Here is an 11,262-nt window from a genome sequence, read left to right as displayed (position 1 = left end):
AAATTTTCAGAAAGCACAAGTTACCAAAAAACTCGTTGAAAGTGAATTGAACAGTTCTGATGAATCCGATGAAGATGGCCCTGTTCATTCATCCAAATCTGTATCAGGAGTAAGTAATATAAGATAATCTGGTACTGTTCATACATAAATATTTGAATTAGCATCAAAAAATTAATCAAGTAATCAAACTCGTGCCCCAAGCGTCTGACATTGTCACTCCATGTGTCTGCCATACTTATTTTCAGAAGAATATTAGTTTTTTTCCATTATTAAAATTTTCAGAAAGCACAGGCTACCAAAAATCTAGTTGAAAGAGAATTGAACAGTTCTGATGAATCCGATGAAGATGGCCCTGTTCATTCATCTAAATCTGTATCAGGAGTAAGTAATATAAGATAATCTGGTACTGTTCATACATAAATATTTGAATTAGCATCAAAAAATTAATCAAGTAATCAAACTCGTGCCCCAAGCGTCTGACATTGTCACTCCATGTGTCAGCCATACTTATTTTCAGAAGAATATTAGTTTTTTTCCATTATTAAAATTTTCAGAAAGCACAAGTTACCAAAAAACTCGATGAAAGTGAATTGAACAGTTCTGATGAATCCGATGAAGATAGCCCTGTTCATTCATCTAAATCTGTATCAGGAGTAAGTAATATAAGATAATCTGGTACTGTTCATACATAAATATTTGAATTAGCATCAAAAAATTAATCAAGTAATCAAACTCGTGCCCCAAGCGTCTGACATTGTCACTCCATGTGTCTGCCATACTTATTTTCAGAAGAATATTAGTTTTTTTCCATTATTAAAATTTTCAGAAAGCACAAGTTACCAAAAAACTCGATGAAAGTGAATTGAACAGTTCTGATGAATCCGATGAAGATAGCCCTGTTCATCCATCTAAATCTGTAGCAGGAGTAAGTAATGTAAGATAACTAGATACTATTCATCCATAAATATTCGAATTTGCATAAACATAAACGACAAGCGTCTGTCATTATAAGGTACCCCATGTGTCTGCCTCATTTATTTTTAAAAGAATTTTAGTTTCCTCCCATTAATTATTAAAAATTTCAGGGAAAAAAAGCTACCAAAAAACTTGTTGAAAGTGAATTGAACAGCTCTGATGAATCTGATGAAGATGATCCTACTCATCCATCTAAATCTGAACCAAATGTAAGTAATTGTAAGATAATTATGTACTATTTATCTATAATTACTTATTTTTGCATAAAAAATCAATGAAAGAATCATTTTAATGCTACAAGCGTCTTCCTTTATTACTTCATGTGTCCGCCATACTTATGTTTAGAAGAATATTAGTTTCCTCCTTTAATTATTAAAATTTTCAGAAAGGGCAAGTTACCAAAAAACTTATTGAAAATAAATTGGACAGTTCTGACGATTCCGATGAAGATGATCCTACTCATCCATCTAAATCTGTACCTGACGTAAGTAATATTAAATAATCAGGTACTATTCATCCATAAATAATTTAATTTGTATCGAAAAATTAATGAAATAATCATTTTCATGCTACAAGCGTCTGGATATTCTCAGATTATGATTTATACAATATTTTATAGGAAATTTTCAGTCCTACTAGTAGCTTCCTCAAGTCCAAGAAAAAATTTCATGTCAAAAAAGTTCATATGACACATGTAAGTTGTAGTAGCAATAAGATTCATCTTACACATAAATATTTGAATTTGCACTAAAAAAGTAATGAAATCATTAAAAAATGTAAATATGAGATATTAGCAGTAACCAATATCTAACCCAACTTAACCAATACATCTACCATCTTCACTTATAGATAATCGTAGTTTCCTTCTCTTGGGGATAAACAATTTCACTTTCTAAGTCATATAATATTTTTTATGGAAAAGTCCATTATTTATGTAAGAGGGCTGCGTGAGAATAAATAAAAAGTTGCTAAGAAACCCGCCAAAGAGAAACCTTTTCAAGAGGAAAGTGCACATTCCTCTAAACAAAAAGTTAGTAATATACTACTTTAATATACCATAAATTCCAGCCATCTATTTGAGCTGGAAATGAAAAGTTAGAAACATTAAGAATCCACAAAATAGGCCCTTTTTAAATAATACAAATAAATATAAAAATATGAAACACAACATTGACAATCTATGCACAAGATTGATTATACGGTATGAGATATGAATAGAATTATCTCTCTTTGCCATCATAATTTTTGGCTCAGAAATTTTGTCACTAGGTATTTTCTCTTGAAAAAATCCAAATAAGATATATACAATCTCAAAGCAGCCCTCTTATACTTAAAATATTTTTTGCAGATTAAGAAATCTTCTAAATATTGTAGACTTAAAAGATAATTTTTATGTATACATTTAATTTTAATTTTGCTTAGAATTTAATTGAATATTTTCTGAATTTACCATACCAGAATCTTCGATATTTATAAAATAACATCAATTTCCTTCCGTCGATTATTAAAGTTTTCATGTTTTAACTCTAACAATATTTTGTAGGACAAGATTACTGAAACCAGAAGATCTAAAGTAAGGAAACTAGATTCCAATGTAAGTAATATAAGAAATTTATTTAGTACTTAATTTCAAATTAATTAATAATTTTTCTAATATTTTATATAAATTAATAAATTGTGATACTTGGAATACGAATCGTTAGACATAAACCTGACAAAGCATGTGCAGGTTTAGTTATTGTTATTTCGTTAGATATGAGTTAACATTTTGAACCAATTGTTGAAAACGATCAGATAATTTATCGATTATATTATATCAACAATTACCAATACTCCTGTGGAGCTCAGGGTGAGGGTGATAAAAAACTAACAGGAATTGAGAGAAGGAGAACACCAGGCATCTTCTATCTTTGCTTTATTACAATTTTACAATCAACTTTTTTATCACGACATTACCATAACTGTCCTTGTGTCACACTAATTTAATCCCATGATATTGATTCAGCATAACATATTTATGCCCATCTTTATTTGCGAAATGCACATTGAAATTCGAAACTCTTGTTTTAATTTATGTATCTATGTAGTATTTGTTATATTAATTTAAATTATATTAAATTAAATTGTATTGATTCTTGTAAAAACTTGAAATTCATGGAATTGAAAATTCAATGTTCAAAATGACGCATGGCAGAAATATTGGTTCAATATTTAATCAACGTTGATTATTAAAATTCACAGTTTCTAATTCATAAAATACTTTGTAGAGTGACAGTGACGAAAGAGAGTCCCGCTTGAAAATAAGAAGAATAGATGAATCGCACGAAGCCAGACCAGCTGCAAGTAGTCTGGTAGGTACTATTCATCGTATATTTTGGGACGGACTATATAAAATCTGAAAATGTGATATTTGGGAATATCTAAAATGTTTTTTTATTTATTAATTGGTATATAATGAGTGGAGTTTAGTGAGAAAAAATAACTCTAGTTTGCTGATTTAATATGATTACTTTGGTTAGATTTAGTATGAAATCGAATATAAATTACCAAGATTTCAAACTAGTATCTTACTGCAAAGCATGAAATACAAATTTAAAAATGTATGGAATGTTTTATATGAGCAATTACCAATGCTCAAATCTTCTCGACCATTAATATTTAATTGATTAATTATTAATAATTAAGCACTTTGTACACGAAACCCTTGAGTTCGAAACTTATGAGTTTTAATTGAAACAAACTTTGCGAGTTTTGTATCAAATTTTAAAACTTTGTCACAAATTATTTATTTATTTGTTGCCGTGTCCGAAATACAAGTTATTCTATTAACTGAATACAAAATGCGATTACTATAGAAGCACTTTTTTATAACTGTACTTTGTACTAAAGATTACACTCCTGGGCCCTTTTACAGTCTTCTTCATTGAGTAATAATCATTTAAGTAGGAAAGATTTCCATGGTAATAATCAGTCTGGGATATAAGTTACTTGCGACCCTAGGCCAAATTAACCCTCCAGACCACCCCTTAGGTGGAAAATTGAAATCTAATATTATATATGTATGGATTTTGGGGTAACGTATACACTGCGACCCAAAGGGTCTATTATGTCCCCCTTTCTTGCTGCAATACTGGGGAACCCAGTGTTTACAGCTGATCTGTTAATCTCACTCCTTTTAAAAAGTCTAGAATGTGGGAAGGCTGTAGTTGCCACTAATTGTGACGCTGTCTATATAGGGCAAACATCTCAGTATTTAGAAAATAGACTAAGAGGCCATCAATACGATAAAAAAATAGAACTGCATTAACGAACCATGAGATATAAAAAAATCATCAATTCAATTATAAAGATTAAAAAATTCTTGAAACGGAATCTAATACACGATAAAGGGAATTTTTAGAAATGGTTCACATTCATAAGAACGAAAAACCTATTAATGATAAAATCTAAATAATTTAAGTAAAATTTATAGCTCTATTTTGTAAATTCTAATAAATTTAATATATTTGAGATGTGGAAACCAAGGAAAAATTAACTTTTCTTATTGGAACTAAGTTTTAAGACGAAACGTCAAAATTTATCTTTCTTTTAAAAACTATATATATATATATATATATATATATATATATATATAGTTTTTATATATATACTGGTATTTAGAAAAAATCCAAAAACACGTCAATTTATGTTGGAAGGGGCAAGCATTATGGCTTATTTAAACTTACTGGAAAAGCCACCCCTTCACCCCTAGCAGCATCCCCTTTATTTTTTTAAATTACTTTTCATATTTTTTATGTAAAATTTGGATACTCCTCTTTGAGCTGATTTCAAAAATGTATAATACTTGTAGGTTAAAGTGGTTAGTTTATGAGATAAATAATTTTTCTTTTAAGAGCACAAACGAAGCAATCCGAGTGGCAATTTTAGTCAGCTTAGAGGCTCAACAACCCCAATCGTTGTCAACAATAAGTAGAGCGATCGGTGTTTCATCTTCTACAGTTTTCCGAGTTCTACATAAATTCAAGTACCACCCATACAAAGTTAAGTTGGTGCACGAATTGAATGAAGATGATTTTGATCGTCGTCTAGAGTTTTGCGAATCAATGACGCAAATTATCAATAACAATCCACAATTGTTAAACAATATTTGCTTTTCTGATGAATGCTCATGGTCATTAAATGGTTTAGTAAGTAGGCATAATTGTAGATATTGGGCTGAAAGTGATCCACATATTATGCGTGAACTCCATACACAACATCCTCAAAAGTTAAACGTTTGGTGTGGTATCCTAGGTGACCACATTGTCGGACCTTTCTTCATCAACGGAAATTTAAATGGTGAATCATATCTTGAGTTACTCAGGGAAGGGGTTGACCCACGTATTACAACAATAATAGAAAATGATGATAACCTTTCCGAAGATTTACTGGTAGTAGAAGTATTATACATTTTTGAAATCAGCTCAAAGAGGAGTATCCAAATTTTACATAAAAAATATGAAAAGTAATTTAAAAAATAAAGGGGATGCTGCTAGGGGTGAGGGGGTGGCTTTTCCAGTAAGTTTAAATAAGCCATAATGCTTGCCCCTACCAACATAAATTGACGTGTTTTTGGATTTTTTCTAAATACCAGTATTACAGAAGTTATTAAAGGTGGATACTTTTATCTGAAAAGCACTGTATATATATATATATATATATATATATATATATATATATATATATGTAATGAATAATAACTGGATTATAGCAGCAAACGCTACGTTGCTGGCAACGATAACCTTGTGAGCATCAAGCAGACAACTGCTCAATGTTTTCATTAAAACTTATGCAGTTGAAAATTTAAAATTTTTCAATTAAATATTTAGGTATTATTTTTTCACTTTTAATTAAATATTTTATTTTCTGACATTATTTTATATCAAGAAGTTATAAAATAAACAAAAAAATAACATTTTAAAAAATACAAGTACCCTATTGCAACATTTGAAATTGTAACTTTCCAATAACTACAGTCTGGTCCTTCGAGCTGTTTATGTACCAACGAAGAAGAAGACTTGAAGAACCAAACGCTGTAATTTTTTGTTGGTACAGTGGTACCTAACAATGTATCAGAATCAAAAATATTTTCTCTTACTTTTGTTGATAATTAAAATTTTCCACATTCTGATTCATTCCATCTTTTGTAGGATGACAGGGGAGAAAGTTCAAGAAATGTTGCTAATAAGGTGAGTCCATGCATTTACATGGTTGGGAAATTAGTATATCACTAGTATATTTTTGTGCGTTGGGAATTAACGGCATAAATTTATATAGACAGAAGAGTAGTTGAAAATTAAAGGAATATCCATTTTTTCAGTAATTTTAGTATTTTTCAAGTAAATGTCTGTTACCATATAATGATATAAGTTGAAGTAAAAGAAGTAAACAAGTGTGAGGACTTTTGCAGTGATTCGAATAATTTGAAACATGGATTGGACATCTTTATTTTTTGAGATCAATTTAAGGTTTTCCAACACAGCAAATAGAGGCATTTGGCAACTTTTTCTATGCGCCGAATGCTGAGTAACAGAAATCTATAAAGAATTGAGTTTGCAACGAATCGAGGACGATCACAATATCACCAATAGATAATCGATTGAGTTCCATCGGGATCCCAAACAAGCGTGACATAAAAACAAGTGGGCAGCGTGTACTCAAGAGTTTAAAGAGAAAAGATCTATTTTTATGAGTATATAAGTTTCTGAAATCAAATTTATTTTATATCCACCTCTACATGTTTGACAATAAATAGTACATACACTCCAATGGACACGTAGGGATGTTTGTCAAATTCCTCCTATATATAATTTAGTTATCTGAACCAGAAAAGATATTGTGTACATGAATGTCGCCAAATGAGAATTTCATTTATCAATTCAACTAGATCGTCAAAAGTAGGTTCTCAGTTTGGTAGAACATGAAAGCTTGTTCCTAACTCTGTTCTTGGTAAATCGTTACTTCGAGCAATAAAAGTTTTTCAACTATTTGCATGAAAATAACTATAATTTTCTGATATTATTTTCTCTATTGTTGTATCTAGCCACATTATTATGGTTCTCTTTTCACTAGAGGTCCAAATGTCTCTATCGTTACTGTAGTTTTTATTTGTTATACAACTTGCCTTCACTTTTCTATATTCAATGGAAAAACTAGATCTCCAATTTTTTTGATGTCAATTTTTGTTATATCGAGTAAAAGTTTCAAAAGGATTGAATAAATTTTTAATACTAAGAGGATATTGTATCTAGGAATCCTTCTAATTATGGTGGAATTGAATACTAACATGTTCTTCAAGATTTTGGATATTGTGTGTTTCATATTAATATCTACATCGATTTTTTAAGGTTCCTTACTAGGTACTGCAACTGTTTTGTCATAATGTATTGTTTTATCTACATTTTCTGGTTATGCTTTTGAATTTATGGAGTTACCTTTTGTTACAGCTTTTTTAATAGGCTCGGTATTTGTGTGTTTAGTAACTATGAATTTTATCGTAAGGGTTGTTTTGATTATAATTATATCGTAAATTTGTTTACATGGAGGGCATGTTGTTGTTTTTGAGCAGTTAATATGGCTAATTCATTTGCATTAAAGGCACGTTTTGTCTCGGAATCATAAAAATATATCAAATGTTTTCCATGATTAATCAAAGTGAGTAATAAGGAGATGTTCATTAGAGGATGATATATTTTCTTGTGGTTATATGCTTAGACGTTCAAATGTACTAGAAAGAATAGGTGAAGAACCTAATACTATAATATAACTAAGATTCTAGAAAACACAGTCCTAAAATATTAACGGCATATTGGAAGAATTCCATATAAAAAAGGCACAAAATAATTTGCTAGATGATCTCCAACAACATAAGATATAAACCAATTTTGGTTTGAAAAAATATCAAAAAACATGATAATTGGAATGAGCAGTTGGGAAAAAAGAAAAAAAATTGAAGATGTTCATTCTTCCAAGAAAACTTTTTCGAGAATACACTTTTTGTTTATTGCAATAAATTGTCTCAAAAAAATTCAACCTGCAGATAGGGAAGGAGATAAGAAGGATCATAACATTAGCCTGTATTTCTTGATTATCGATTTCTAATTCATTGATTATTTTGTAGAATGTGTATGCTGCAAAGGCTTCAGTCAAAAGTGATTCAAACAAACATTTGTCGGGCGCTAATTTGGATGTCGTTGATATGGAGTTGGTAAATCTTTTACATATCAAAAATACAACCAAATATTAGAAATCAATAAAAATAAATATATTACTAGAAATTGAAGGTGCTTATGTGTTGAGTTCACACATCTACTGCCAAGGTTTTGTAATCTTAATTTATCTATTTATTGATTTTGAAAAAAAATATGATTTGCGGGGATTTCTTATAATAACTGGCATACTACTACTACTACTACAGGCATACAAGTTCTTGAATAGAATATACAAAACTCGCAAACCAAAAATTAGAAAGTATTAAAATGACACTTCAATAATGAGAACTCATTATTTTACTAGTGAAATAATGGAATATTTCTCAGTCTATGCTGCTGAGAGTAATAGTAGATAGATATTAATATACGCTTCAAGAAAAAAAATATCTAGTTGACAGAATGACATAAGTATACCTACAAAAATCTATCGCACATACATGTATTTGGTTAATATATTAATATTAATCGCAATAACCATTTAGGGTTTTGATTAGAATATATGGCTGTTGATTAAAGAAAATTCATGATTTCCAACAAGAATATAGGAAAGATTTTGCTCGGCTTTGAATTGGAAAAACTTTGTGTATAAATGAATGGTTCAAAAGATACTTGAAATGGGAGACATCGGATAAAAACACCAGTCGTCTCAAAGGAGTACAAATTTTTTTATGATAAGACATGCGCATTTACTGCATACTTTGAATTGAAGAATGATGACAATAATTAATTTTTGACGATTATAGATAGTCATAATTTCTAATACATACAATATTTTGTAGGAGACCTTTGATGCTGAAAGTTTGAGAAAATCTTTGAATAATCTACCAGAAATTTCAATGAGGCAATGCATTCCAATGATACCTGTTGACAATAGACCAGTAAGTATAATATTTTATAAAGTTGTAGTATACTAATTTTTGAAAGTTAGCATATAAAAAAGGTAATAGAAGTCATATTTTTTACTTGTATTGCTCAATAAAATTTTCCACTTTCTGATTAATTCATATTTCGCAGGCTTACGATGAGGACGTTATTGAGATATCAGTAAGTATCATTATATAAAAATAAGATTAAAAATTTTAACAAAAAATTGGGATTGGCAAAAATAAAAATATTAACTAGAAATCGGAGAGATAGGAAATAATATTCATATAAAAATAAGAAACCGGAAATTCCGGAAAAAAGATGCTTCAAAACTTTTTCTTGATTGATACTTGCATTCATAAAATACTCCAATCTCCAAATAAATTAAATTTTTCTGCGGCCTAAAAAATTTAGAGGAGAGAAAGAAAAATTAGTTCCCTTTTATAATCTAAGTTTCTAATTCAAACAATATTTTATAGGATGAGAGCTCGAAAGAATCTGTGTTCCATTTGCTGTCCAGTTCAAGTGAACACAGTACATTTAGATCCGTAAGTGTTGAAGATCCTATATGTAAATATTCGAATATTCAAGTAGATAGTAGTAAATTAGGAATCATCAGATATGTAATAAAAAAAACATACACAGATTTGGTCAGTGGTAAATTGAAGATATATGTATAAATTAGTAAAAATGGAATACTTGTATACTCATTCAATGAAATTTGAAATAAACTTTCTGGCACTCTAGAAATGGCAAAAAGAACAATGAATTTCCTTAAAATTACTATTAATTTTTTCCTTTTTCTGATTTATTCAATCTTTTCCAGAACAGCCTGAAACAAATTCAAGAACTACTTTTTAGTTTCAATTGCTACATAATAGTCATTGTAATTTAAATCCCTACTTACGAAAAAAAAAGAAAGATGATAATTGTCCATTATAACCTATTCACTTTCTAATACTAAAAATGTTTCACAGGGTCTATCTTTGAAAGTATTGAAGTATGCGACATATCCAAACGAGACAGGTTCTACAGCCTCTCCCTTCAATACAGATTCTCCGGCTTCTCCGAACGAGGAACAGTATGCAGCATCTTCAACGGAGAAACAGCATGCAGCATCTTCGAAGGAGAAATTGCATCTGGCGTCTTCTAAAAAAAATAAACAACATCCAGACTTTTCAGACGAGTATGACTGCTCACCTTCGGCAATGAAGAGACAGTCCTCAACCTCTTCAGATGAACAGTCTGCAAGCTCTCTAGATGAGAACCAGTCTCGTGATACAGAGCAGAAACAGCGTCATTTTTCTTCAGATGATATACAATCTTCAGATGAGAAGCAATCTCTAACCTCTCAAGTCAGTCTACCGCATACACCCACTCCAGACGAGGAACAACCTCAAGTTTCCTCAGATGGAGAACGCTCACAAACCTCCACAGATGAGATAGGATCTCGAGCATCCTCAGGCGAGAAAAGGTCTCCAGCCTTTTCAGACGAGCCGTCTGCAGACGAGGCAATATCTCCAGTTTAAAAAGATACTCTCAACTTTACAGGTAGGAAATGGTCATACATGGCTATCCTATTAAGTTTGCATATTGAGCCATTTGTCTTTTTCCGTCTTTTCAATACCATATTATCTAATTCTGTTATACCAAGCTATTTTTATTCATTATTTATGTGTTTTAATCTAATTTATTTCCGCTAAAATTGAAAATTCTATGTTACTATCTACTCGAAATACTAATTTATGTTATATCTCCCATAAATTCAAGTTATTTATTTGAACTTTCTCATTAAAATGTAATCAACTTAATACACCTTTATCTGCTTAAAGAAGTACCTAGATGTGGTTTGTTGTATCTATCAAATATTTAGAATCAAGCATTTCTGGTATCTAGAACAGTTTCTAACTAAAAATCACATCGAACAGAATACAGTATATAATAGCTGAATCAACTAGCAGGATAGATATAATTCAAATCCCAACAAGAAAATGCGATGATGAAGATATAGATGATACATGAGAATATATAGCAATTATAATAAACAAAAATTATATTATGAGGAAAGACAAGGAAAAAATGCCATAAAAGTGAAAGCAAATTTCGGAACTATCAACAGGAACGTTAAAGGGAAAAAACCTAAAAATGGAATATTACTCAAAAGTAAACATAT

General features: G+C 30.1%; 1 protein-coding gene across 1 annotated transcript; it reads left to right on the top strand.

Moving 5' to 3' along the window:
* The first annotated feature begins 764 nt into the window (after positions 1-764).
* LOC130451856 (dentin sialophosphoprotein-like) lies at positions 765-10,618 on the top strand. Its single transcript, XM_056791176.1, has 11 exons — positions 765-768; positions 831-925; positions 1,086-1,184; positions 1,361-1,459; positions 2,519-2,569; positions 3,243-3,326; positions 6,165-6,203; positions 9,005-9,103; positions 9,240-9,269; positions 9,569-9,739; positions 10,067-10,618. Exons 1-11 carry the CDS (start codon positions 765-767, stop codon positions 10,616-10,618), a joined length of 1,323 nt encoding a protein of 440 aa, XP_056647154.1.
* Positions 10,619-11,262: the final 644 nt, after the last annotated feature.

This window comes from Diorhabda sublineata, chromosome X (assembly GCF_026230105.1).
Source record: "Diorhabda sublineata isolate icDioSubl1.1 chromosome X, icDioSubl1.1, whole genome shotgun sequence".
In the NCBI taxonomy this organism is placed as follows: Eukaryota; Metazoa; Arthropoda; class Insecta; order Coleoptera; family Chrysomelidae; genus Diorhabda; species Diorhabda sublineata.
Note: the sequence above shows the minus strand (reverse complement) of the source record. Positions and strands in the feature narration are given on the sequence as shown.

Coding starts and splice junctions, on each gene's coding strand:
- LOC130451856 (XM_056791176.1), top strand. Junction 1,460..2,518: donor CATCTAAATCTGTACCTGAC/GTAAGTAATATT, acceptor AATATTTTGTAG/GACAAGATTACTGAAACCAG. Junction 9,104..9,239: donor TACCTGTTGACAATAGACCA/GTAAGTATAATA, acceptor CATATTTCGCAG/GCTTACGATGAGGACGTTAT.